Source organism: Perca fluviatilis, chromosome 14 (genome assembly GCF_010015445.1).
Source record: "Perca fluviatilis chromosome 14, GENO_Pfluv_1.0, whole genome shotgun sequence".
NCBI classification, from domain to species: Eukaryota; Metazoa; Chordata; class Actinopteri; order Perciformes; family Percidae; genus Perca; species Perca fluviatilis.
In genome coordinates this window covers 11723189-11751181 of record NC_053125.1, presented here as the reverse complement: position 1 = coordinate 11751181, position 27993 = coordinate 11723189, and the positions used below count along the sequence as shown (strand labels likewise).

At 43.3% G+C, this 27993-nt stretch overlaps 1 protein-coding gene across 1 annotated transcript in view; it reads left to right on the top strand.

Annotated features, from left to right (window-relative positions):
- Nucleotides 1–26685, top strand: part of LOC120573491 (leucine-rich repeat and fibronectin type-III domain-containing protein 4) — a 35363-nt gene extending 8678 nt beyond the window's left edge. Inside the window, exons 2-7 of the mRNA XM_039823246.1 lie at nt 7779–8403; nt 8561–8698; nt 10865–11035; nt 13142–13303; nt 14041–14772; nt 25104–26685. Coding sequence (XP_039679180.1) covers nt 7805–8403; nt 8561–8698; nt 10865–11035; nt 13142–13303; nt 14041–14772; nt 25104–26424 — 3123 coding nt within the window. The 5' untranslated portion in view covers nt 7779–7804 and the 3' untranslated portion in view covers nt 26425–26685. The remainder of the gene's footprint in view (nt 1–7778; nt 8404–8560; nt 8699–10864; nt 11036–13141; nt 13304–14040; nt 14773–25103) is intronic.
- The last annotated feature ends 1308 nt before the right edge of the window (nt 26686–27993 follow it).

Below are 27993 nucleotides of genomic sequence, written 5' to 3'. Positions count from 1 at the left end.
TTTTCAACAAAGCTTTCCAAGTTCATAAAGACTAGATGTGAAGTGTGGCAGCCTTTAAAAAGCTGAACTTTAAAGCCTCCACCAATATTATTATTATTATTATTATTATGCATTTACTCCAAACTCAGAGTGGCTTACAGCCTCCGAAGTGTTGCCATGTTAAAAGATTATAGATACTTTTAAGTACTTCTTACTTAAGATAAGGTGCTGTAGCCAAAACCGCTCTGCAACAATTTCACTCAGCCTCAAAATAAAGGCTCATGTCTCCAAAAGTCAATACTCTGGACGTAAGGAGCAAACGTTTGATTTTCAGAGTGAAGAAAATCACCAAAACTGGAATTTTTACAGCCGCTGTACGAGAGCTGTGAAATGTGCATCAGTGAGACCAAAACAAGGTCTTTTATATAAGCATTTAATTCCTAAACTGATGCAGGGGTGGAATTTTTCCAAAGGTGTAAAAAACAAAAACATTTAAAAAATCTGACTGTGCAATGTTCCAGGAATAGAAACAATTATCAAAAGCTTCCAAATAGGATGGATTCCAACAGGATTTAGTCAGAGAGGATGGTGCATACAGATGGGTATACACATGCTGATACAGACACTGCACACGCACACACACGCACACACACACACACACACACACACACACAGACTATTTTTCTCTCAAAAAAACAACAGAGGTTTGGAAGGAATTAGTTGAGTGGAGTATTTCAGAAGAACTGTATTATTTTGGGAGCCCTGCTGCGAGGAGACTGCAGTCCTTTAATTTTAAAAGAGAATACACTTCAGTTCTTTTCTCCAATTTCCCATTTCTCTTCTTTCACTCCTCCCATTTACCTCAGGGGTTCTGTCAGCTTTTTTCATCAGTACCCCATGTCTGTACCTGTACAGATTGGAAAAAAGCAACACATCACGCACTTAATGACATTTGCAGATTTTTTGAGAAGCACACACTCGACGAAAAGACTAGGATTACATGCTACCTGGGTCTAAAAGCTACTGATCTTCATACATCTCCACGAGGGCCACGGAGGAACATCTATGGCACAGCTTCTCATTATGGCACTCATAACTCTTAATTTCTGACCTCTGATAAGGTTTAATGTTAAATAAAACATTTTTAGACCATTATGATGGCCAAATCGTGGCAATAAAGTTTCAACATTGTGTTAAATATCCCCAGCCATTGCTTTACAAGGTAACTGTCACTCTTGACCTGTGCCCTCTTTTCCTCCTCCTCTCATCCTTTACCTCATCACCTTGTCACTCCCATTCTTCAGCCATCGCCTCCCTCTCACTGCTGTCTTCCTGCATCTCCCACCACCATGATGGGTGATGCCTTGCTAACTCACTTTTAACACAGCTCTCCCTTTCCCTAATCAAATCCACTCTCCCCTCCCTCATCCCTCTCTCCGACAGTGATGGATGGCGGCCTTCACCCGTTTATCGCCTTTACATATTTCTCTGCCCATCCGCTTAACGGCACACATTCATACACAGCGACTCTTCATCCCTCTCTTTCCATCTTCCTTCTGTTACGCTCACTCTCAGCTCTTCGCACTGGGTTTCATTTCTCTACAATTTTACACTCCCCCTCCCCTTCCACACACAGACACCCCCTCCACCATCTTGTGCACTCTTCACCCATTTTCTTCTCATTTTGTCTCTCCCTGTCACTGCATTTCATGCAGTTAGCCACTTTCTGCGTCCCTCCTTTGGTGTCCGTTTCCATATCTGGTGTACCCCTCTCTCCGTGCTTTCTATACTCTGGGTGGCTAAAGAGGACAGAATACGACAGAGGACTGATAGTATCAAAAGGATGAGTGGGCTTACAGTACACACGACTGCCGCACGAAGAGGCTATGTGGGCGTTCTTTTGTTTCTTGCTTAAAGAGCGAGCGAGAGAGAGAGAGAGAGAGAGAGAGAGAGAGAGAGAGAGAGAGAGAGAGAGAGAGAGAGAGAGAGAGAGAGAGATGTATGTGTCGGCCTCCCTATAGTTATGATTGTGTGGGAAGACTGTTTTGGTATGCTCGCGGTTGTTTCTGTATTGCAAGCGCTCACCTAATATCAAGGGCCTGGATTATGAGTAAGAGTGCATGCTTGGAAGCCTTCGCGTGATTGAAAGAATTCAACTCTATATTCGATCCCTGCATTTGTGTCAGTAGAGCTGGTGTGTATTTTTTCAGATCGGACAAAGCGGCAGAGCTCACGTCAGCAAAATGTACTGGTAGTCAAAGAACATTGTCAAGCTCAACATTTCTCTCATTCCCACCTCTGACTTTCCACACCCTGTAGTCAAACATTAGTCTTGCATGGCCAGACCCTCCTCCACAGCGCTGTGGAGGAGGGTCTGGCTAGTCCACACAGCATTCCGGGATGGGGGAAAAACGTGCTCTGGTTTATTGGCATTTCTTTAAACCAATCACAATCGTCTTGGGTGGTGCTAAGCGCAGAGCGGAGCCACGGTGCCGCTGCATAACAGCCTCGTGAAGGAACTTGTTTTGGTGGAACGTGTGTACGTTCAAAAGTTATTTTAGTCGTGCAACAGAAAACTCAGATTGGACAGATGGTCTAGCTAGCTGTCTGGATTTACCCTGCAGAGATCTGAGGAGCAGTTAACTCTAGTCCTCATAAGTCCACCGGAGTTTAAAATTCCAACACAAAGAAAGCGGAAGGTAACGGATATCCGGCCTAAATGAGTGAAATCCGACAGAATTTCCATCGGCAACGGAACAATCCCGGAAGTGGAACGTCGTGGATATAGACTACTCAAACATTACATTACCCCGTCACACGATGCTGTGGTGACTAGCTGGCAGCGATTTTGACTGAAGCCTTGTGATGTACCTATTCACACTCCCAATCAGATCTGTGGATTACTGTGCTTGTGATAAGTGACTTTTGAGAGCTAATACAAATCCCCTTGTTTATAAACACTGCAACATTTCCTAAGTCGATTACAGGCTAATGGCATTTGCGCGTGCCAGAGAGGATGAAACAAACACACACACACACACACACATACACAGTTTATTTTTCGCTCTCAAAAAAACAACACAGAGGTTTGGAAGGAATTAGTTGAGTGGAGTATTTCGGAATAACTGTAGCCCTGCTGTGAGGAGACTGCAGTCCTTTTATTTTAAAAGAGAATACACTTCAGTTCTGGTTGGCATTTAAGGCCCTGGCATTTATAATAGTCCACAGAGAATTAAAGACTGAGACCAAAAAGTGAATTAAGCCTTTAAGTGCAATAGGTCTTGTGAAAATAAAGATACTTCCAAACAGACACATTAGAGCTTTTAAGTCAGGCCTGAAGCTTCTCTTAATTGCGTGGGTTTGCGCTCAGTTCACCGAAAAAACACTGTTAATAGAAATTCATAAGCTTTTTTAGCAGTGTCATATTTAGCTGGGTTTGGTTCATGAAAAGAAGCACGCTCCTGGGGCTGTGGTGGGTGTTTGAACAGAAACTTTTGGAAGTTAGGGTGAGGTTAGGTTGAGTCTTGCTCCAAAACAGGGGCTACACACTGAGTGGTTCCTTCCACCGACGCTTTTAGCTCATGTTCTCACTCTCACTTCATGCAGCCTTTCTGGGCTCTCCACCCGCCTGTTTTCTTGCTCTCTGGAGGGTTGAGGGTTCACACAAGGTAGCGTAGCATAGGTTTCCCAAAATAGAGGGAGCAAAAGAAAAGACAAAAGAAAAAAAACTAAGCGGCTACGGACACTTGTACAGTACAAATGCCTAGGAGCAAACGCATACACCTAGCCAAATGCACATGTACTTTTATGTGCAAGTTTCCTCTGCTCTTTGTCTGATCTCTTTTCATGTCGTCATTCTGTGCTCTCCTCATCTGTGTATTGTCTCTCTATCATCTATCTTCCATTGCTTGACTCTCTTTGTCCTTTTCTTTCCAAAAGGGTATCAGGCAGGCTTGATACCAAAGGGTTTTTGGTCTTATTGCTATACGTCTGTGTGTACACGCTCACATCTGCCTTCTTATTGCAAATTCAGCAGCAAACTCTTAAGGGCGAGAGAACTTAATGCTTCCTAAGTGCAGGAAAATGTCACATTAAATCACACACAGGAACACACACACACACACACACACACACACACACACACACACACACACACACACCTTGAGCAAACCATACACATTAGGTGTTGATACTAGCTGATGGTCAACTCACACATTAACTGACTAAAGTTTGAGGATTTGCAAATGTATTCGGTTTTATACGATGGCAAACTGAATATAAAAAAAAACAACAAAAAAACAAAAAACAAACTGAAGACATCACCTTGGACTCTGGGAACTTATCCTTTTCTATATTATGAAAATGTGCATTTTTACAATTTACAAACCTGATGCCTGATGAGTGAAGATGCCATAAATTCAAAACAAAGACAAACAATGCAAGATAGTTTGGCTCGGCTGAGGAAGAAATGTTGTCATATTGGAAAAGATATATTTTATGTTGTGGTACATACTGCTGTAGATATTGGTGTGGAATTCTTTTTAATTTATTTGCATAAAATAAAGTTGATTCACATTTTATTTATCCACAATTCCAAACATTTGCTTAATGTTTTCACTTTATTTTATTGGAAACTACTGCAATAGCTGAGCAAGCACACACTGCGTCCAAACGAGTGAACGTAAAGAGACCAAGCCTCAGTATACAAAGTGACCCCCCTAACAATACATACCTGTACAAATCAATTACACGTATGATTACGACCTTTAAATGGGAAAGACAAGGAACACTATAGCCATGGATGATGAGGTTGGGAGAGAAAGAAAGAGCAAGAGGAGGAGTGTAAATGAATGGGACAGGGTGCTATCCATCTCTCTGGGTCAGATCGATCCCTAGGCGGACAGATCCGTTACACCTGACCTGTGTGTGTATGTAGGTGTGTGTGTGTGTGTGTGTGTGTCAGAAAGCTCCAATACTGCACTGCTCTAGTTGCAAATGAGATCTGCTCTGTAATAGAGGAAGAATAAGAGATGAAGAGGAAGGGGAGAAGTGGAAAAGAAGTAGGGAGCGTGTCTCTGAGACAGGCATAGCACAGCAGAGGGTAGGACAAAATCATGTGTGGCACGCAGGATCTGAGGGAGGGGGGTGTGTGTGTGTGTGTGTGCATAATTTGTGACTGAAAGTAGAAGCAGAAGAGGCAAGGAGACATGGAGGGCAGCAGAGTCAGCAAGCAATAGAGAGACAAGACAAAAAGACAGGCGGAGGAGGTGGAGAAGGGGGGGAAAAGGAGGAGAGAAGGTGGTGGGGTAAAGCGGTGACTGATAACATTGTCGTGCTCAGGTTGCCTCAAGGGCAGACAAGACAGAGGGAAAGAAAGAGAGGGAAAAAGACAGAAAGAAAGAAAATGGGCAAATTTACAGAGCAGCCAGGGGCGGAAAGGGTTATAAGATGGAAGGTGAGCAAGGATGGAGACCCAGGATAGAAACAGATGGAAAACACAAGGAGGAGCACTGCAGTGAGAGACAAATGGTAGGGGATGGATGGCAAAGAAAGAAAGAACAATCCCAAGTAATAGAGTAAGAGGAAGAAGAGGAGAGGTAGGGGGGAGGGTTAAGGTGTGCACATGACACAAAGGAAAAGGATGTGAAGGCTTTCACAAGGAGAGGAGGTGAAAATTAACGAGAGAGCAAAAGAAAAAGACTGAGCAGGAGCAGAAGTTATTACGAGAATGAAAGGGCAGAGACAGAGTAAAAGAGGGGGAAAAGATAAGAAATGGGGGTTGAAGGAATGATAAAGGTCAAAGGAAGGAGTGGAGAGACAGGCTGTGCAACAGGAGAGTGTGCGAGTGTATTGACATTCAGCGAGCTGCGGTGTAACGTAAGCTGTCTGAGGAGCGAGCATTAGCAAAGCGCGGGAGTAAGCTGGTCGAGCCTGGACTGAAGCGCCCCGCTCGTTCTACAACACCACCTGACGTAAGGGCTTTTCTGGACCGCCGCAGAGCGCCATCTCACTTTTTCCAGGGCGATTTTTCAGATTTTAGTATGCGTGCCTCCACGGGAGTTCAGGAGCAGTCGACTTCCAACGCTGACTGCCCTGGGGACTGGCTGTCACTGCAGGCAATCGTGACTTTGTCCCCTCCCTGCCTGCACACCCCTACTCTCTCTGGCTGCAAGCCATGTTTTGAAACTGATGACACCAGACATAAGGAAATAACTATCTGCTGTACTATTTCGAATTAGGAGTTATATTTTAAAGTTTGGTTTAAAAAGGGTACCAAGTTCCTAGTTAGTCATTACAGCTCCCTAGAGCGACTAAGTGACACTCAAGCATTAGGAGTTAAGTAGCAAAAATTGACAACAAAAGCAGTTTTTTCTAACACTTAAGTCATTGTAGCCTGTTAAAGGTCCTACAGTATGATTGGACAGAGACTTGTCGTTCTGCCTGTTATCAAATCAAACTGCATTTCTCTCCTTAAACCAATAGCCCATCAGTTTAATGTTCTGCCCAAAGATCCTGCAGGAAGTGATGATATCATTCATTGGAGCCTAAAGTAATCCATAAGTAATGCGTTCCCATCATCTGAGACAGATACAGCTCATTTCCTTCCTTCTCGTTCGCTTTGAAAGTGAAAACATTTAGGAGGATGAGATAAAAATGTATCCTCATTTCAAGCATTAGGTTTCTTAATCTGACTGAAGCTGTAGTCTGACTCACATTTTGGAAGGGGACTAAAGCAATGAGAGGAGAGTGCAAAATACTTTCACACAGAAAGAGCAAAGCTAGCACCTAATGGAAAATATTGAGCCAGCAATATAAGTCAACCTGTAAAGTCAGCATGATATACGGTTATGTCTTGCCGTTACTCAAAGTATTAGGTTGCATACATTATATATCACTATATAATCACCAGGCTCAAGGCTCTACTCTGCTGCACAAGTTTCCAGATTTGCACCACATAAAAATACACCTCTACACATACTGTCTCTCCAACGATGCTAGTCCGTCTGTCTGACAAACCATCTCATTCTCAGTCTCCTCTCCCAAGTTACCGTGGCTGACTGTCATCAACACTCCCTGTCACTCTCTCTGTATCTAGGTTACAGTTGCTATGACGACAATTATGCATGCCAATCAGTGGCAGTGACTCATCTCTATACCTTACCAATGCATAGCTGTATTTAACGATGTCTGCGCACAAAGCGTATGTTTTCTGGGATATTTGCTGCACGTCTAAGATTACAATGGGAGCCATGTATGAGACCTACATTGGGCTTGGTGCTTCCTGATAGCCCGGTAATCCAATTTGATTCTCTGACCCACAGTCTTAAGAAAGGGTCCGATGATATAACACTTGTCTAATCTGCTCTTACAGGTTTCTAGGTAACTTGTTACTATGGGGACTGGCTGTGTTCAGTCTATTGGGATGTTGTTGCTAGGCGATAAGCTGTAGTGGTGAAGAGGTGTGTACTTGCAAATGTTTATGTAAGAGGTACAGTAAGAGAGTATTTGTTGCAGGGCTGTCTCAATCTTTCAATATGTTTTTTTTTTTTTTTAATGCTGTGAAGCACCAAGTGGGCATTAGTGCAGAGTGGTACTCATTTAAGAGGAGGCCTTAACCCACACAACTATGCATGTGTGTAGAACTGGCTCTCGTTCCAGCTCTGTCTAGTCAGAGTAGGTGGAAGACAGGAAATCAGACACAAAGACACACTTCAGACATCTCTTATAAAACAATCTCTGAAAAGGGAACAAAACTAAAACCCATTTTTCTCTTTTTTCCATCCCCATTCTCCCTCCAGGTCTGTGGATCGCCAGGCATTCTACCATGCCTGTCCCCCCACCCCTCAATCCCCGCAGAAAAAAGCACCTGCCCGACACACACCGCCACCCCGAACAAAGGGCAGAAGGTTCCACCTTCCCTTCCCTCTTCCCTCCATCCATCCTCTCTCTTTCTCTTCTCCCCCCTCTCTTCGTCTCATCTTTGACCTCCTCATCCCATCTCGTCCACTGCGCATGCCCCAGGGCCACGAAGAAAACCCGTCTCGACTCTGCCCCTTTCCCGGCGTTTCACTGGCTGGCTCTGGTCACATGCTGCCTGCTGCCTTCTCTGATTGGAGCAGGGGAGACGTGGGGCGTGGTCTCGGCCTGTCCCTTCCACTGCGTGTGTCGAAACCTTTCGGAGTCGCTCAGCACGCTCTGCGCCGACAAGGGCCTCCTGTTTGTCCCCCCGCACGTTGACCGCCGCACCGTGGAGCTGCGACTGGCTGACAACTTCATCACGGAAGTGGGCGGGATTGACTTTGTCAACATGACCGGATTGGTTGATTTGACTCTGTCGAGGAATACCATCCACCTGATCCGACCAATGACATTTGGTGACCTGGAGAGTTTGCGCTCGCTGCATCTGGATGGTGAGCCAAAAGAGTAGTCCTATTTTTTTGTATAACATAACTATTTTGGTAAAATTTTGAGATAACTCAAGCTACACGGAAAAAACATTGATTAAAACCTCTGTGGGTATTATTCATATTTCCATGTGTGTATCATAGGATCGCTGTGACATCATGCTTGGGAGACATAGACTGGTTTCAGGTTTGGTCAATCTGCAACACCTGATCGTCAACAACAACCAGCTGGCTCAAATCTGGGAACCTGGGGCAGGGGAAGCTTGTTTGCTCACACTGGAAGACCTCGACATGTCCTACAATAACCTCAGGAGGTAAGCTTTTGCTTCTGTTGTAATCACCCACACGCATCGTGCCTTCAGAGAATGTACTGTTCTGCTTTGTCAAGTAGAAACTGTATACCCAGGCTCAAAACTCAGGCGCTCAGTTTCAGCGCAGACACAGTGAAACTCCACGCTCGAAAGTGGCAGGGGAAACCCTGACATCACAGCAAAGTCAGCAAACACAATGAAGGAGAACCAGCTCAAACTGCTGAGGCTGGGAGGAGAGTACTAGAAGCTCAGGAAATTGAAAGTGAATCAATTTTGATGAGGTCCTAATTTTCTTTGACTTCGATTTTCTTTAAGATGTGATGAGCACATGCCTGAGCTCACTTCACTCAGTGTGAGTGTGTATTGCTATATCTATTGTATCCGGTTCTTCCTTTAGCACAATTTGTAGTATTCCACTCATGTCTATCTAGGACAATGGGGACAGCATCACTATGTATCCCTCTGGATGAAATAATAAGTCAGAACAATGATGATATTCTCTATCAACCGCCTATTCTGCTCTTCATAGTGTCCCACCGCATTGATGAATTCAGCAGCTTTTGGCTGTCAGTTCTGATTAAGAGGTTTCATTTGTCTCCTCGACAGGAGCTCTCTGGCCTCTCTCCAACCTACACCAAGCCATACGAAAAATGTTAAGTTTTAATTATATGTGCATTAGCAACTGCCGTTTGCCTTTTGATGCGGCTTACTGGGAGGGGTCTTTACAGACTGAAATTCAAAGTGAGCCTGCATCGCAGATGTTTTCTTATGAAGGTTAAAAATGCTCAAAAATGGAAACCGATGTCATATGAGAACATGACCTGTGTAATTTAATTGTGAAGGAAACTCATGGGCGCTTGGTGTCTCCTGCAGCTTAGATTTGTTCAAATACTGCTTTTAGCAGAATTTTATGGAGCATCTCTGGAACCTGAACTGAGCTCATGTTTTTAACCTTCTGGGACACAGATGTTCAGCAATGCAGACATGACGGGTGAATTTCCCGTCTTTATTAATTAAAACAATAAATAAAAAAGAAGTTATGACCAAATTATTGGTTGGCTTCTGCACTAGCGACATCGGACTCCTGTTATGACTCAAGGCCTGTAAGATGAGTTTAATAACAAAATTAAAGTGTTTGTGGGCAATAATTTAGATCATATCAAAGAGGCATGCTTGTGCAACACTATCCTTCATTTGTCCTTCTCTCTGTAGTCTACACCACAAACATGATTTATAAATCATTAAGCCTAGTACTTCTTTCTCCTCACATTGTCCAGAGACATTGCGCTTCATAGACAAGACAGTGACCATCTGCTTTTATAATAAACTAAAATGAACTCAAAGTTTATAGCACTTTTCTTAACAAGGTGCTTTGTTGTAGCCTACAATAATTTAGCAACTTTCCATCTCCCCTTGAAGGGATTAAACTTAAATTACACTAAGCAGTATATTCTCCCCAAATTATCTTTGAAATCAACTTAATAATGTGGGATATTGAGAGAGAGCAGGTTCTCTATGTGCTCAGCCCTGAGAATACTACAGTGTATATCAGATAACACAAAGTACAGTGTACTCTAAGACTGAGAGACACACTGCATTGAAGTCAACAAGGACAGGACACAAGATGATATCAACAGTGTATGACCCTGACTCCAAACATAAATGCATTACTTCGTGTATTCTATTTTGCTGGTTCTCAGTCCTCGGTTTTGACTCTCCAATTTGACCAACACAGTTCTTAAGTGAATGCTTGCACAAACAGAATACTAAATGACTACAGCAATGGGTCACAGATGGGACTGGTGAAACCCAGAAAAGAGAAGGATTGAGAAGGAAAATAAGCATCTGTTGTTGAAGTCTGTCAGAAGTCAGTCTTTGCTTCTTCCCATTTTCCGCAGAGTAACTCAGAAATGTGCTCGGAACACAGAGAGTAAGCTTTGACTGATCTAGTAGCAGCACTCATTTTTTAATCCGGTTGATTATCTAATAGAGTCAATGTGACCCACAAGGGACACTAACCATCAGTGGCGGACCTGTCTTCACAGCTACCACTACTTTGCTAATTGATCCACTCTTAAACAAGAATAAATCACCAATCATGGCACAAATTCTATTAATTTAAAGATTCTCACACTATTCTCTAAATAGTTCTCTATTTTGTTGCTACAGGGTGCCATGGGAGTCCATTCAGAAGATGGCCAGTCTGCACACTCTCAACCTGGACCATAACCTGATAGACCACATAGCGGAAGGTGTCTTTGGAGAGCTGTACAAGCTTGCAAGGCTGGATATGACGTCCAACAGGCTCCGGACCATGCCTCCTGATGCCCTATTTGCAAGGTACTGCAGCTCTTAAGCTTCTTCTTTTATGTTTCTCTAAGATGTGGTTTCGTGGAAATATTCAGTGACAACAGACAATGTTGGTGTGCAGACATTCTGTAAAATTCGAAGTCAATCCCTTCACTATATATTTTGCCTTCTAATCATCCATACGCACTATATGTACATCCCAATATAAATCCTGTCAGTCTTAAAAGTCTACAGGCTGGAACATGTGAGGAAACCATACCCTGTGTTCTCATTGTATTTCCCTTTTGTGTTTCGTTATATGAAAATAAGGCAGTGGCTTGTTCCACGCCGTGTGTGTCAAAGAAAGCCACAGGGGCAAGTTGCCGCAAGGTGAATTAATAAGGCCCTCAAGGTCTCCAGTGCCCACTTACTGGCTAGTCATACATTTTCAACTTTGGAAATGGATTCATGGAAAGTAATGAGCGAGGTAAAGAAAATCATACTCATTTTAGAGGTGCCAAATAAGCTCAAGCTAACTCCGAAATAACCAGATCCAGCTGTGACACGACCTCAGGCAACTTGCGCTCAGCACAGATGAGTTTTAAAGCAAATTGCTTGGGGGTTGTACGGTCTTAGTTACTAATTGTCGAGTGAATATGTTGAATGTTCAAAGCCAAGACCAAGAGAGGTGAGGAACACTTTGTAATAACCATAATAAATGTAATAAATGGTAAATTGAAAGTTAATTAAAATGAAGTTTTTTTTACTGTTAACAAACAGTGGAATAATGATTTATTTTATTATACTATACCAATTATTAGTAATGTTATAATGTATGTTATTTTATCATTAGTTCAGTGTAATATAAAATCATTAGTTTTTAAAATTAAATATATACTTTATGGATGGTTTTTAAAACAATTAACGATTGACAAACTATTTAGATGCTATTATGAAGTTGCAACTAATACTTATAATAATTAGTTAATGATTAATAAGTGGTTTATCAAGTAACCTGAATTAATTTGGCCCAAGTGTTCAAGAGTTTTTAGTGAGCTATGAAAGAGATGATTATTTGAGCACTGATAGTTGTATATGTTTGTAGTTGCTTTAAGTATTTATCACCATTAACAAGGTATTATAATCATCACTTGCAACTTCATAATAGCATCCAAATAATTAACAGTTCACAAACAGTTTCTTAAATCATCATTTGGTAATCATTAACAAATACTTAAAATATGATCAAATAACAAATTATAGCGTCACTAATAATAAGTAAACCTATAAATTATCATTTCATCATTTGTTTACAGTAAAATAACGTGTTTATTTAACTATCAATTTTCCATTTGCCATTAATGATGGCTATTATAAAGTGTTATCCAGAGCTGTAATCAGCAGCCGTCCACTGGCACTCTTTATAGTTTCCTTTTCTCCTCCATGTATATACCCAAATACCTATATATGCATACACTTATATCCCACTGCTTCATCCATACTGTCTTGCTTTATTTACCAACAATGTTCCTTCGCTAAGAAAATTATACAGACATTAAAGCTATTAAACTATTACGGTGGTAGTGTATTACCGCCCCAGTCTTCAGACCCACCTTCCAGAAACGTGCTTAGGAAGTAAGCTAAACAGAGTCCTGTTTTCATCCTTGTTATTTGCAAATGTATTCTAATTGTAAGTTGCACAGGCCAGATGCCAGATGCTTATAACTGCACTACTTCTAAGTTTTGCTCCTGGGTAGGTTTGATCCACCTGCTGTGGACCATTTTCAAAATGACTTGTTTTTCTCATTTTGAGCAGCAAGCTCTTGTTAACCTGCTGATGCCAAGACCTCACTTTGTGGCAAAATGAGTTTTGTTCCTTAAACTCACCCTTTAAATGCTCAACAATTTCATAGCAATAAAAAAACATAGTGAGGGGAAAATGATACCTACTAAACTCACGCTCACTGATCAACATTCTTACATTTACAATTGAATTAAAATTACAAAAAAGCATGAGGTACAACACATTTATAGTTCGTCCAACATTGACTACAAGTCAAACTGATCAAGAATATAGCATTTAAATGAACTTTAACTCCATTAAGCCTTACAAATATGTGCAAGTAAAGTGATGTCCCTTTCTTCTCTCATCTTCAGGTCACAGACAGGTGCAATAAGCCCCACCCCCTACAATGCTGTCATAAGCTTAAATTTCGGTGGGAATCCTCTGCACTGCAATTGTGAACTGCTTTGGTTACGCCGGCTTATCCGTGGGGACGACATGGAGACGTGTGCCACACCTCCACACCTGGCTGGAAGGTAACTTTCATCATCAGCAACATCAGTTGGTCAATGGATCATTTTAACCTTCCTTTAGAACCAGCTGTTTATCTTAATCCTTCTACTCAGTGAAGCATTCCTCAATGTCAGGGGAAGCAAAAGAATAGCTACAGGTGTGTGTTGAGACTAACTGAATATCTTACATCAGTGTTTCCCAGCCTTGTCTCAAGGCCAATCTGTCCTACAAGCTTTTTCCCTGGTCCTCTTTTAGCCCTCGTCTAATTAAAGGCCTCACATTTAATGATATCTTAATTGGATTGTCATGTGTGCAAGAATAGAACTGGAGCAAAAACTCACAGGACAGGTAGGCCTTAAGGACTACATTTTGAAACCATGATGGGTTATTGCTGCAAGTCATTATTCTGTTACCTCACGCGTTCTCCTCCCTGCATCTCTCTGCTAGAATCTTCCAGTCTAACCCTGTAGTCAACAGTATGGAGTGAAATCAAAGGATTGAGCATCTGCTGTTGTCATCTGTCAACACTGTCACCATTAATTACTCTTTGCTTAGTCTAGTTTTCTGCAGAGTAGCATGGGAAATTGTTCCGACTGTTGTGTGTTACTGAACTTTACCCTTAAATTGATAGACAAGAGCACATAAATCTTTAGGTTAATGTACTACATTAATCTGCCAAACCCACCTCTGAGGGATAAAAGACCCCTCTCTCTCTCTCTCTCTCTCTCTCTCTCTCTCTCTCTCTCTCTCTCTCTCTCAGATATTTCTGGTCGATTCCTGAGGAGGAGTTCACGTGTGAACCACCTCTCATCACCCGTCACACTCACAAGCTGTGGGTGCTGGAGGGCCAGCGAGCCACGCTAAAATGCCGTTCCATTGGCGACCCAGAGCCAGTAGTCCACTGGGTTTCACCAGATGACCGCATCATTGCCAATTCATCCCGGACCAGCTCCTTCAGCAATGGGACCTTGGATATGTTGGTAACCGTTGTCCGGGATGACGGGGCATACACATGCATCGCAATAAACGCAGCGGGCGAAGCAACTGCCACCGTGGACCTGAAAATAATCCCCCTGCCTCAGCGGGGCGGAGCAGGCGGAAACACAGGGAGTAACAACGTGAACACCAAAAACAACAGGAACGTGACAAATGGGATTTTACGGGCCGATCCGGGCTCCTCGGATATCAGCACAGGGAAAAACGGAGGGATTAACAACGGCGCAGGACGTGGAGGGGAGGTGGAGGATGGGAGGAGAGGTGGCGAGGACCATGAGGACGACAGTAGCAGGGCCTCGGAAGGGGAAAGGGCCGACGGAGGGAGCATGGAGGACGACGTGGGGGACGAGGAGGAAGAAAGGATGGTTGGAGTACAAGGGGTTACTTCAACCTCAGCTCAGGTCCGGTGGGATATGGGGCGCATGTCTGCCGCTTACGTTGTCTGGATGTATCAGATACAGTACAACTGCACCGCCGACGAGACCCTCATCTACAGGCGAGTTCAACTTTTACTCACTATGCAAACAATGGGAGCCAATGTAATGAAATGGTACTTTTACAGTAGCTTCGATGCTTGCCAATAGGTATCTTTTAGCTTTTCCTTTGTAGGCAAACACAGGTATTTTATTTCCTCCTTCAAAAAAGGTGTAATTCCTGTTTTCATGCAAAACTCCTTAAATATTTATCCATTACAGCGGGACACTTCAGCAGCGCAACCGTTTACCTTGTACATGGACAGGTGGGTAGCTCAAAGGAAGGATGAGTGGGGAGACAGATGAAGGGATAGAGGAGCGAAGGAAGTTAATAATTTATCTCCACCACTGTATGACACTAAAACCCAACAGATGGATAGTCAGTCAGTGCACATAGGAGGACAAGTGCATGAACATTGGGGAGTAAAAGGTGATTTTGAGGGAGGGGAACTTTCAAAAATTTGTGACAGTGTGCCCTAGAACATGAAAACATCTAGAGGCAAGTAAATAGTGCCTGACTCTGAATGCAAGATATGTCTACAGCAACATTTAGTGAGATACAGTAGAATGTGCCAGTACTAATGGACACGTCTGATAACATAACACAGGATCTTGATGGGATATGTCATTTTCAATTTGAAGCAACAGTTTTACCTTCAGTAAGCAATGTCATTTTGAATTTAAAATGAGATCCCTTCACACTTCACCGTCCGTGTTTACTCAACATGCTCTCGGAGGAGGAAAAACAATCAAACATTTATGAAGACCAGATTTGAGGTTAAGGGCTGCAATGCCGTTCTTATTATCAGAAATTGTTTAGGAGACTGCCACACCCTGCTTCATACCTTTAGGTTACATTTTAGAAAGAAAAAAAAAAAACATGAGGTGAAAGCGAATTTGCAAAGCTGCCAATCTTTCCCAGTTGCTAAGAGCCAAACTGTATACAGTGGCTGTGGGTCTAGCAAAAAGAAAAGGAGTATTACTGTAGACACTTGGTTACAGACAAAAAAAGAGTAGAAGGAAGAACAAGTTTAAGCTAAGCAAGTAGTAAATAAATCCGAGATGGATGGATTCAAAATAGGAGTCCTGACAAAATGTAACAGTGTGGCTTGGGTTTTATCTGCTTGGTGTACTTACATGTACATTACTAATGCAAAGCACATGAATTATGGCGGCATGAAGTCAAAGTTGACTGCCTCTGTGTTTACAAGCATAGACTGATGAAACATTTATGTGATGGGGTTGTTGCTACCGTAAAATATGGAATAAGAGAAGCGGAGCGAAGGTTGGAGAGGGACTGCCATCATGGCATTATTTTTGTTGCTGTAAGTGGCATCAAGTAGGGGGTGAAGGGAGCTAGCCGTATAACAGGGAGAGGACAGGGAAGACAGACAGATGGAAAGAAGATTGGAAAGATGAAAAACTGTGTGCAGGTATAATGAGAAGGATTGAAGCAAAGTAAGGAAGATGGCTGCCAGGGGTGAATGGAAAAAATGACAGATGTGGAGGAGGAACTAATAGTTTGAATGATGGAAAGAGCCAGAAGGGAAGAACGGGTGAATTTTAAGACAGGAATGATTTCAGGAGGAGGAAAGGGATTGAGGGAGAAGGCAAAGATAGGAGATGGGCTCTACCTGAATCACCTTGGGAGAGATTGAGATGAAAGAAGAATGGGTGAAAGGAGAGAGTATGACAGACAGTAAGGGGAAGAAGAGAGAGGGGCGGGGCCAAATGGTCCTTGAGGAAAGAGCAATGAAGCAAGGCCGGGGCGAGGGAGGGGAGGTATTTAAATCGGTCACCGGAACAGAGAGAAAAGGGTGTACACAACTGAAATACACCTGGGGATGGAAAAAAGGGAAGAAAGACTGCGGAGGGGAAGAGAAAGGAGCACAGAAATTTGGGATAAAAGAAAAAAAGAAATGAGGCGGTGTGGTGAAATTTTGCAATAGACTGACACATGGATGAATTGAACTATCATTTCAAACCAATGCATATAGCATATGATGCATCTATAAATACATAGAGACAAACAGGTTGCCTCACCCACAGCGTCCTAAGAGTTGAAACAACACCTTTGACAAAAAGGGAACATTGTGCTGGATAAAGGTAGTATTGGATTGCATTCAATTGTACAGCTGTTAATAATATTACTTTAAACCCCGGTTGCCCTGGCTGAATTTAGCTCTTGCAAACCAAAAGGAAGCACAAACTTTAAAATAACAATGGTCAGTAGAGGTGAGGGCTCGGCAGTGCCGCATGAGACGAGGAAATGCTGATAGACACAAAGTCTCACCGAGTCTCACACAGAAGCAAAACAGAGGAGAGATAAGCGTGAAAGCCTGAGCCAAGGCAACCGGCGTCACAGGAGAGATGCTGAAATTCAGCGAGGAGGGAGAAAGTGATCTGGAGTTTGACTAAACTCTAAACAAATCACACCGCCAAACAAAACAGAGGGGAGGGATAACAGTCTCAAAGGAGAGATAGAGAATTAATGGTGAAATCTTAAAGGTGAAATTGAGATATAAACTCTGAACTGAATTGGAAACGAGAAGAAAAGGGTTGAAAGAGGAGACGAGAAGTCTGAGGGCTTTGAGGGAGGAAGCAGGGAATTTGGTCTCGGAGCACAGATCCAGGGGAAATGGAACTGGTGATTTGAAAGGAAGCACACCACAATGCAGCCAGTGATTTCTTCTATAGATTCTATCATGCTATCAACGTCGCGGAGCTAACCGCAATATCACACCAGCTAGCGAGACTGAGAAAAGAGGAGTCCGCCAAAGGGAGTCTGGCTTATGAATTCAAAAGGAGAGAATGGATGAGTGAGATTTCGCGCTATCGTAGAGATTGGTGTTCATATTTTGTTGTTGCTGCTGCTGCTGCTGTATATGTGCTTTTGGCAGGTGGAAGCCCAGCCCAAGCCCAGCTGATTTGAGCTGAGGAAAGAGGAGGGAGATAGACAGAAAAAGAGGAAAACAGACAGAATGTAAGAATGACAGATGGAACAAAAAGTGAGCTACATAGTTAGATATATGCTGTATGTATAGATTACAGAACAGCAGAGCACATTGTGTGGCTGCCAGATTTAATCAACTTTAAAAAGGTCAGTGGCATGCTAGACAATACCAGCCTCCATTTTAGCATGGCTTGTCTAATTCTGATGTCATCTGTGACAGTGCCAGGTGGGATGCTGTCCATGTGGCATCGGCTGGGCACCGCTCACCCTGTCACCCTCCTCTCCCCTGACACCGTCAACTGAGCCTCCTTTCCTGGCGCTTTGCCACAGCGTTACAGTGCAATACTTTCATTTGATCGCAAGAAAATGCCCTTGATCCTCAAATGCAAGATCTGATTCAGAAATTCTGGAACAAAAACTTGCAATACAATAACCAAGGATTTGTATTGTGTATTATTTTTTGTATTATTTTGTATTTTTGCCCACGCATGGGTACAACCTACCTGAAGGACAAAGAACAGGAGAAAGAATGTCCCATCATGTTAATGAGGCAGCATTTGTAAGCGACCTCTAGAACCATCTGTTACAGCGAGATTTCTAGGTTTGCGCAACAATGTCTCCTTTACATGGCCATGCATGCATGGGTGAGCTGAGCGGAGTTCAGTTGTAAACCACTACAGAACACACAGGGGTGGACTAAATCCAAAAGCCCTATCAACCTTACAAAACAGGCATCATTGGTGGGAATGTTAAAGGTCCCATATTGTAAAAAGTGAGATTCCCATGTTTTTTTTAATCCTAAAGCATGTTGAGGTGCTATATAAATACTGTGAAAGTATGAAAACGCTTAATCCACAGAGAAAGGCACAAAGCCCGTATTCAGGAACGGGGACTTTAAACGAGCCGTCAGGACTTTCGTACGGCTGATAGATAGATAGATAGAGATAGAGATATAGAGAGATGGAGAGATAGAGAGATAGATAGATAAATAAAATAAAGGTAGAAAGATACAGTGCCGTTACAGACATTAGCCGGCTGCAGTGACAGTGCAGAGACGCCGGAGGCACAAATGCGGCAGACCCGGAAATGCTGACTAATCAGAGCAGACTGGGCTTTTTAGAAAGGGTGCTTTTTAAACAGGCGCTAAAACTGAGCTTTTTTTAGACAGACAGTATGAGAAAAATAATGTGTTTTTCAAAAATTAAAGAATGTAAACAAGTTGTAGAAACCAAAAATACAACAATGAACCTTAAAATCAGCACAACATAGACCCTTATAGTTTTTGTTGAGGCTGTGTTAAAAACGATTCTGTAGCAGTAGCATGAAGTACTGTAGAAAGTGCATAATACCACCCAAAGCTTCACATCAATATTTTTAGTTGGAGGACTTATTATAGGAACTGCATTACAATTTACAGTATATGTGTCATTAGGTCCATCCTCTGTATGTATACAAAAATTGAAATACATTTTTCAATCTCTGTTGCTTTCTCTTGTGCCACTGACCCTTTTTTTAACATTGGCAATCTGTTGGGATAGAAGTCCTCAATAACTTGTGAATGTCTTAGGTAGGGATTAGGTATGTCAGTGGGGGTATTTATACACTTGTACATGTCAGAGCTAAAAGTTTCGTATTACATTCAGAGGTCTTCGAAGTCTGTAGGCAGGATTGAAGGGCTTTGACAATCTTCAAAATTTCGCCTCAGTCTCCACAGGACCAACATTCCTGCTGCGTGGGCACTCAAAGTGCCAAGTTTGACACACAATTTAATGGGAACAGAAATGATCACAGGGAAAGAGAGAGGAGAAAGTTTGAGGGGGAAATCATGCAGAGTTAAAGAAATAATGAGAATAATGAAAGTAAAAGTCTCAGAAGAGCGACCCACAGTTTGACAACCACAGGAAAGGAGCATGTTGAGACATAAGACAAATGAGAGCAACAAAAGGAGAGGGAAATCAAAGGATTAAAGAAATACAACCTGGAAATTAGGTGTATGGCAACACCACTCATTTGCTGCTGCTAATTATATAGCATATTTGACTGATATTTCAAACAAGAGAACACAGAGGATATTTGCTTGCTGCACCAAACTATATGGCAAATCAACTATTTTCCTCCACTGGAAAAATCGAACATGCAGAGATGCTTTGAATGTCTGTCATGTTGCATATGGCTCGTTGTATTGTACAATATGATATTGCTGAGGAAACTAATAATAAGCGTCCTATTTTAGTCCTGTATGCGCCTGGTAGCCAATACAAGAAATCATACAAGAAACAAGCTGAGTGCATCTACTGAGGCAGGGTTAGATAAGGATGTAAGGAGAGAGAGATAACTGGGGGGCAGGAGGGAAGGCATGCAACGGCACAAGATGGAGAAACAAGGGCTTAGACAGCCATAAGGATGGAGGGGAGGATAAGGGAGGGACGGAATGGGGTTAAGAGTAGAACCCCAGGGGAAGATGTAATTAAGTGTTAAACTACTCAATACATGTGTCAACTCACATCAGAGGCAGAGGGAGGAAGGGTAAGAGAAAGGGTCAGCACTCAATACATATGTCAACTTATATTATACTGTAGAGGAAGGAGGAGAGGGAGCCAGTGAGATTCATACTTCCTTTGATTATGTGGCTAAAATCACAAGAGGGAAATGAGGGAGAAATGATGGAGAAAGACAAATACTGGGGGATTGTGGAGAACAAGGAGGTTATTAAAAAAAGGAGCGGGAATAAAGAGAGAGAAAACTGAATAAGGCGGAGCGGGAAAATCAGGCCAAATGAGGGAGAGTCGAGTGAGAAGGATAGATTAAGGAATGCGAAAAGACAGAAGGAGGGATGAAACTAAATCCAAAGGGGGGATTGACAGAAAGACCGATCAAGAAAAACAGAAGAGATCAGACGTCATTGAGGGAGACAGTAAACAGTCCAACGAATCAAAACCAAAAAATGTAAGAAAAGGTAAACGAACAAAAGACATGACGGGGGAGGAAAGGAAAAAAGGGCAGTATAGATGTCAGCCAGAAGAAGAGATAATTGCTTTGTTGTTCCTCCTCGTCTTTCTATCCGTCTCTCCTCTCTCTCTCTCTTGCTCTCTGTTCCCAGTCTTGTCTGGTGTCAGACCACCAGACTTGGTAACACAGATATAAAGAAGAAATGAAGCAGTGCGAGAAACAAGATAAGGAGAGGAAGAGAGGGGAAAGATGAAGAAAAAGAGACAGGATTCCACCATTCCTTTATCCCCTTGCTTTCACTCTTTTCCTTTCCCTGCGTCTCTCCCTCTCTCTCTCTCTCGGGTGCTAATAAGTACTCGTTTCTGTGTCACCAGCTTGAACAAAGCACTCCCTTGTCTCTTTTCACTTTCTCCCTGCATCTGTGCGTATGTGCGCCCCTTTGCTTGGTTTAACCATAATTAGAATCACAGAGACAGACGCGCAAACACTTGGCATGTTAGGCGACGGAGCGCAACGCCATGTGTCTGCAAATACAGGGATGGTAATGACAAGCAACACCCCCTGCCTCTTCAACCATTCAATCCATTTCATTTCAGAGCAAGTAGTCCAAGTTATGAGTGGTGCATTGGATATTTATGAACATACATTAGTCTCAAGAGCACTGAGGATTTAGGTCCATATCATTTCATGTGGCCACGATACGTACTGCACAGCACAGAGCTGTACATTGGCATGCACGTGTGACAATAGGGATGTAAATATGGTATGGGATTGAGTCCAACCTGCGGCCCTTCGCTGCACACTCTCCCACCTTTCCTGTCCATCCACTGTCACAATCAATAAAGGGAAAAGCCCCCCAAAAAAGAATCTTAAAAAAATAAATAAATAAAAATGCATAATGCAGTGAGCGGTAGCGAGTGAATCAGCATATCAAAGATGCATGCGTTTGTGAATGTGTCCAGGACTTCCATGTATATTTCAGTGTATTTGCTTGCCTATTTCTTTCGCAAAAACACCTAGAGAGGTGATTCACTATCTCATTATAGGGAGGGAGAGGTGGTGGAGGGGGGGGTGGAGAAGAGTGGCGATATAGGGAGAAGGGGAGAGGAAGACCGGGAGGACGAGAAACATAAGATGAAGGCAAATGTAGAGGTGACGGGGATGAAGAAAGAAGAGGAGAGGAGAGGAGAGACCTTGGATGCCGGTGATAATAGCAGAAAGATTTGCAGCAAGCATAGCTGATTAGCTGCAGAAATACAGCGGAGGAAAAAGACACAGAGTGAGACAAAGGAGAGGAGGCGCAGAGGGAAACGAACACAACTTAAAATGCAAGTCAGAAAGGTGCCAAGAAAGAGTGCACTACTGCAGATTCAGGTATGGGCAAAGCCACGATGGCCGACTGAAAAGCAATGAAAAGGGCAGAGGATACGGAGAGATAAGAGCGAGGTACTGATCAGCGAAAAGAAGGAAATCTGTTCATAATAGATGGACGGAAAAGGAATAAGGAGGATATATCGAGGAAGGGTTGAAGAAGAGCTGAGTAGAACGATAGAGTGAAGGACAGAGGATAGAGTGAATAAAAGGGGAATTGAATGAAAAAAAAATGACTCAAGGCTTCCGTCAAGGTGGGCGTGTGTGTGTGTGTGTGTGTGTGTGTGTGTGTGTGTGTGTGTGTGTGTGTGTGTGTGTGTGTGTGTGTCACGGTCACACAATGGAGAACCAATTGAATCGTTTGATGCTGTGCACCAGTTTATCATAGATAGTATAGCCTGCAGAAGGGATTCAGTTGCTTTATGTTAATCCACATTTATACATTAGGTGCAGTACATTTCATAATGCAACCGTATATCGGGAAGACGAAAGGGAATCAGCACATATATTGCTTGTTTGAGACTTGGCGAATGCCTTTTTTTTTTTAGCACTGAATCCAATTTAGCTTGCAACAGTTAATATTAATATTAATCAAACTGGGACACTGGGAGACATGGGTAAAGAGGGGAAAAGAAAAGCACCTGAGGAACCAGTGCACGTCACAACAGTGAATCAGAACCCATTTAAATGTAACCTTTGTTACAGCAACCGGCCCCTCAGCCGAGTACTCGCCACAGTGATGGTCAAGTCCCTCCGCCTCACAGGCTCTATTAATTATACACAGACACATAAAGGCTCCGGATGAACTGACACCACTGTCATATTTCTCAGGCCCTTTTATAAGCCTATGATATGAAGGCCTTTTAAGCAGAAACAGAGGTAGCGTTACGAGTGCTGCTTCTTGCATATTTCATGCGGGAAATCTAATTGAGCACCAACTTACTGTCTGAGTACTACTGGACTTTACATGGGCAAATTAATATCCCCCCGTGTGACTGATTGACCAAGACAGGCTTTCATTTTGTTTGTTTTGTTTTTTTATCCCTGAGATTTGGCTATCATGCGTTGGCTTGAATTCACTTCTTCAGATGCATTGAAAGTACTTAATTTTGCAACTTTCTTTCCCAATTTCTGTTAATGCTCTGAAGTTTCGAGCAGTCAGTGTCTATCATTTGGCAGAGCTGCCTCGACACCTTGAAGCATAACAGTTCTTTGAGTGAAGACATTAATTGAAGGAGACTTTCAAACCTATCCAAATATTTCAAGAGTAAGAATGGATACCAGCATATTCAGCAGTTTCAGTGTTTAATTTTTGTACTCTTGTTTGGAGTCTGCTGTGATCCAACGAGGCAGAGTTTTTTTTTTTTTTTTTTATGTCAGTGTTTGCTCTTTGAAAAGAAAGAGATGACTAATATTCTGGGAAATAAATCCAGCGAAGCGGTTTGGTCATGAATACATAGTGTTTAATGTGTGCTTCTGCTAAAAAGGCATTTCTGTGCCAGAGCTTGCTTTTCAAATCACTCCAGGAAATTTGCTAAGGCAGCGTAACCGAGTTTGCAACACACTGTTCTTTGCAAAAAATTTAATAAAATCCTAAATCATACCTGTGCAATAGTTGATATTCTGGGCATTTGTTCAAAAATATTTGGTTCATTTTGAAGCCTTGAGAAGCCTGTGAAAATCAGTGATCAATATTCATACCGTAACCCAAAGCCCCCTGATTTGCACTGAGTGGGCAGCTTCTTTTAGCATTATTTAGGACACCTAATCCCATAATTTCTTTAACACTGCCAGAAATATGTTTGTGTGAATTGTCAGACTGATTTCACTTCTATTAGTAACAGCAGCCAAATTACACCCAATTTAAAACTGAAGAAAAACACGAGTAGGCTAAGTTGTGGCGTGCTCGCTCGGTCTCTTTATTTTGAATGCATTTTAAATGGACTAAGGGCAGGGTCCGTCTGTGGTGGCTCCCCCCGGTGTCTGAGTCACACTAGATGGCATTTATAGACTGAAGGGAGCTGGAATGTTAAGCAACGCTGGATACAAAAAAAGCCCTTTGATGTAGCGATAAAGGGAAGAGGAAAGAGAGGGAATTGGAAAACAACAAAAAAAGCAGAGGAAAGAGAAAAGAAATCACTGGCAAAATAGTCATGGTAGCAACACAAAGATTCGCTAACTTGCCCACACAAGAGGGTTGGACAGCAGAGGGCAAAGTCATACCCATCAGCGACAGACACTTAGAAAGTGCTACAGTCTCCCACACACACTTTACCCCCGCATGTCACATACACAAACCCACGAACGTGAAAACACAGATTTTTATTCTACTATGTCCTAAATACAAACATGAGCACACAGAAACGAGCACATACAACTTATGTAGAAAGCCAGTGCCCCTCCGTCCTCATCACCACCTCTCTTCATTGTTCCCCCCCCCTCTCTCTGTCTCTCTATTGTTCACCTCTCTCCCGTTTGTTAGTTCTAACGGCTGCTCGAAACACTTAAAATGAGGACACATTCAAAACTCTCTTTATTATCCCACGCAACCACTTACTCATTACATTTGCAGTCAAAATAAAGCAAAACACACCCTTGCTTGTGATGACAATACGTCGACACATTCATTTCCTATAAACTAATCAAAAGCACAAAATGTCCCAGCTCCACTGTAAATCCTAGCCCTGACCGTTAAACCTAAAATGGCCTCTTTTTTTTTTAATGTGAGGTCCCACAAAATGGCTTGATGTTTGCTTCTCGCAGGGATTTAAGTACGAGCACACACTCCAAATGAGCAGACAGAGTTCTCTTTTCATTTTCCCTGGGCGCGCTTTCCATCAATAGCCTCATTTTCCCTCTCTCCCCCTCCTGCAGTATCCACTCCTGCACTATTTCCAGCCCTCCTTGCTTCCTCCCTTCCTCTGCTTCTTTTCCAATAGTCAACCCTTTCTCCTTAGTCCCACTGTGGTCCGAATATTGAGGCTGGGCTTCGAGTTACTGCAGATATTTTACATTTCACAACAGGCTTGTTTTTTCAACTGACCTCTACTTTTTTTTTTTTCCTCCTTTATCCCTCTTTAGAATTCTACCGCCGACCAGTGACCGTTTCCTGTTGAAGAACTTGGTTTCCGGTGTGGACTATAACCTGTGTGTGCTGGCCATTTTCGATGACACTATCACAACATTAGCAGCGACAAAAGTGCTGGGCTGCGCCACGTTCTCCACCAAGGATGTTTACCCAGCATGCCGCTCTCTCCAAGCCCATTTCCTGGGTGGTACACTGACCATATTGGTTGGCGGTGTTGTTGTCGTCACCCTGCTCGTGTTCACGGTGGCGCTCATGGTTCGCCACCGCGTTTGCAATCATGGCGACCACATGATATGTCACAACGGCAACACTGAAGCAGGAGGCGGGGCCTGCTGTCAGGGTGGATGTGGAGGGGGCGGGGACAAAGGGGGAAACAGTGGCGGGTGCTACCAATCAAATGGTTCCGGGGACATGATGATGGTGGTCCTGCCCAATGGTCTGCCGTCAAAACGAGGAGGGGAGACGGACAAGGAGAAGGAGAATGAGAAGGAAGACTCCGCTTCCTCTCTGCCTCCAAAACTCCCTCCAAAGCCCAGGCCAAAACCTAAAGTCAACCTGGAGCATTTTCTTTCAGCTGGGGGCGTAGTTTCCATGACGACAGGGGCAGTAGGTGAGATGGCATTGGTGGTGAGGCAAAGGAAGCTGGACAAGGCGCCGCCATACACCCCTGAAAGTGACAGAACTCCCCTCTACTACTCCCCTTCCCCTTCATCCACCCTGCCCCGTCAGTCACATTCCAGGGACCGCCCGAAACCCCGTCTGGAGCGAGAACTTACCAATCGTGCCAGTTTCTCTCTGGCTGCCCCCCTGAGAGACTCAGAGCTGTTGGACTGGAGAATCAGTCCCAGAAGCAGGGACAAATGGAACTCCTCACAGGCTTATCAGAGCCCTCTGTCGCCTCTAAGCCCCGTCTGCGGGACCGTTAGCAAACGACGGCACTCTCTGGATATGGGTTCCTCTGTTGCCCTGGCGACCGATGCTGCCACAACGGTTGCCAAGCGCTATGGTGCTGTCAATTACGCCAAGCGGCTGAGTGTGATCTGGACGAGGCGGAGCCAGTCTCTCCACGGAATGCTAGTGCAGTGCGCCTCGACGACGAGCACAACGTCTTCGACGACCAGCGATGAGGAGAGTGGCGGGGGCTTTGGGGCACGCTGCCAGTTTCAACAGGGATACATCCACGCTTACAACACCACCAACTCCAACTCTAACACTGGGATCAGTACTGGGAAAGCGAGCAGTGTAAAAGACAGGGGGAGGCAAACGGGGAAGGATGGAAAGAGTGCTGAAGAACTGGAGGAAAGTGTAGTGTAGGGGGTTGTGGAATGTAAAAAAAAACAAGTTAAGAGGGATAAAGGGTCTGTGAGGCAGTTTCCATGGGATCTTAAGTTTAGCAGGACAAAGAGGTGGAAGAGGGAGCAGGACAGGGGAGTTGAAGTGGTTGCAGATGAGGAGGGGAAGGTTGGACGAAGTAGTTTAGACGAAGGGAGAAGAGTAAAATTGACTCGAGTCTCACTTGTGCAGCTCCTTGATTTTCCCTGGGAGAAGTCAAAAAAAAAAAGAAAGGGGGGGAAGTGCACCTGGAAGTCAGGTGAAGATTTCTAAGAGGGCTGAAGAGTGATGGGCGGGAAAATGAGTGGGTAGAGAGATGTGGCAGGAAAAGGGAGAGAGTGGGAGAAACGGCTGAGTGTTCTAAAATACTCAAGGCTGAGCTCAGGCTGCATTAGTCAAAAATAAAAGATACAAGATAGAACCAGAAAGAAGGAACGCAAAAACTAAACTTGAGAGTGGCAGTTGTAAGGAGACACAATGTCCTGAGTGATGTATAGAGTCACAGACGGAGAGACATAGACAGGGGAACACATCAGTAGAGTAACAGAACAAAGGTGATATAGCAGAGACAGAGATTGCGTGAGCCCAGCGTGGATCCCAGTAAAGCCTATACACTAATAGAACCAGACTCCTGCTAACACTTCAACTCTCCAGGGCCTCAGCCCCCACAACGGTTTACACTGGATCAAAAACAACACAACCCGTAATACTGGAGAAACACGCTCCTCTGACAAAAACACAACAGTACAACAACAACAACAAAAAGACATTTGGATGACATAGTCCTGCTTTGTCATCTTGTTTTTTTTGTTTGTTTTTTTTGACTCCAACACTGACGGCCATTTTGAAACTCTTTTCCAAAACGCAATGAATGTGACTTTTATGTGTCCTCTGCGGCTGGAAAATGATTTTGGCTTGCAGTGCCTGCGGATTATGGGAGCATAAATACAGAGCCGGGTGCATTGGACATGATCAATCGATACTGGCTGGAAAGAGCGAGTGCAGCACAGACATTATTAAAAGAAAGAAATTGGGATTACAACGGAGTCGATATGGATAACAAAATGGAGACAGGGGTGCATGATGGAACACGTGCGCGTGTGCATTTCTGAAAGGCGGGATCGCATTGGATGTTGGATGATAACGGACCAAACAAACGAACAATGCTAAGTGTGCATGCATTGTTGGATCAGGGACAGGATGTGTGTATGTGTGCCTAAGTGTGTGTTAGTGTGCGCACATGTATACGAATGTGTATGACCAGACTCCATTTGTGTTTAATAAGGTTTAGCGCTTTCTGGACATGCTGTGAACGGAATAAATGTAAAAAAGAAAAATACAAAAAAATAATAATTAAGATTAGCAGCAGCCTGCCGCACTGTAGCGTGGTCAGAAAGCGGCAAACATTAAGGGGGAATTTCAAATTATTTTTTTGTGACTTCGGACTCCTTTGTGCCACATGGATTCACTTTCAATCCATACAGTGAATGTTTTCAGAAAGGAAGCAGATAAACAAAAAAAACATGACCGAAACACTATGGAAGCCACTAA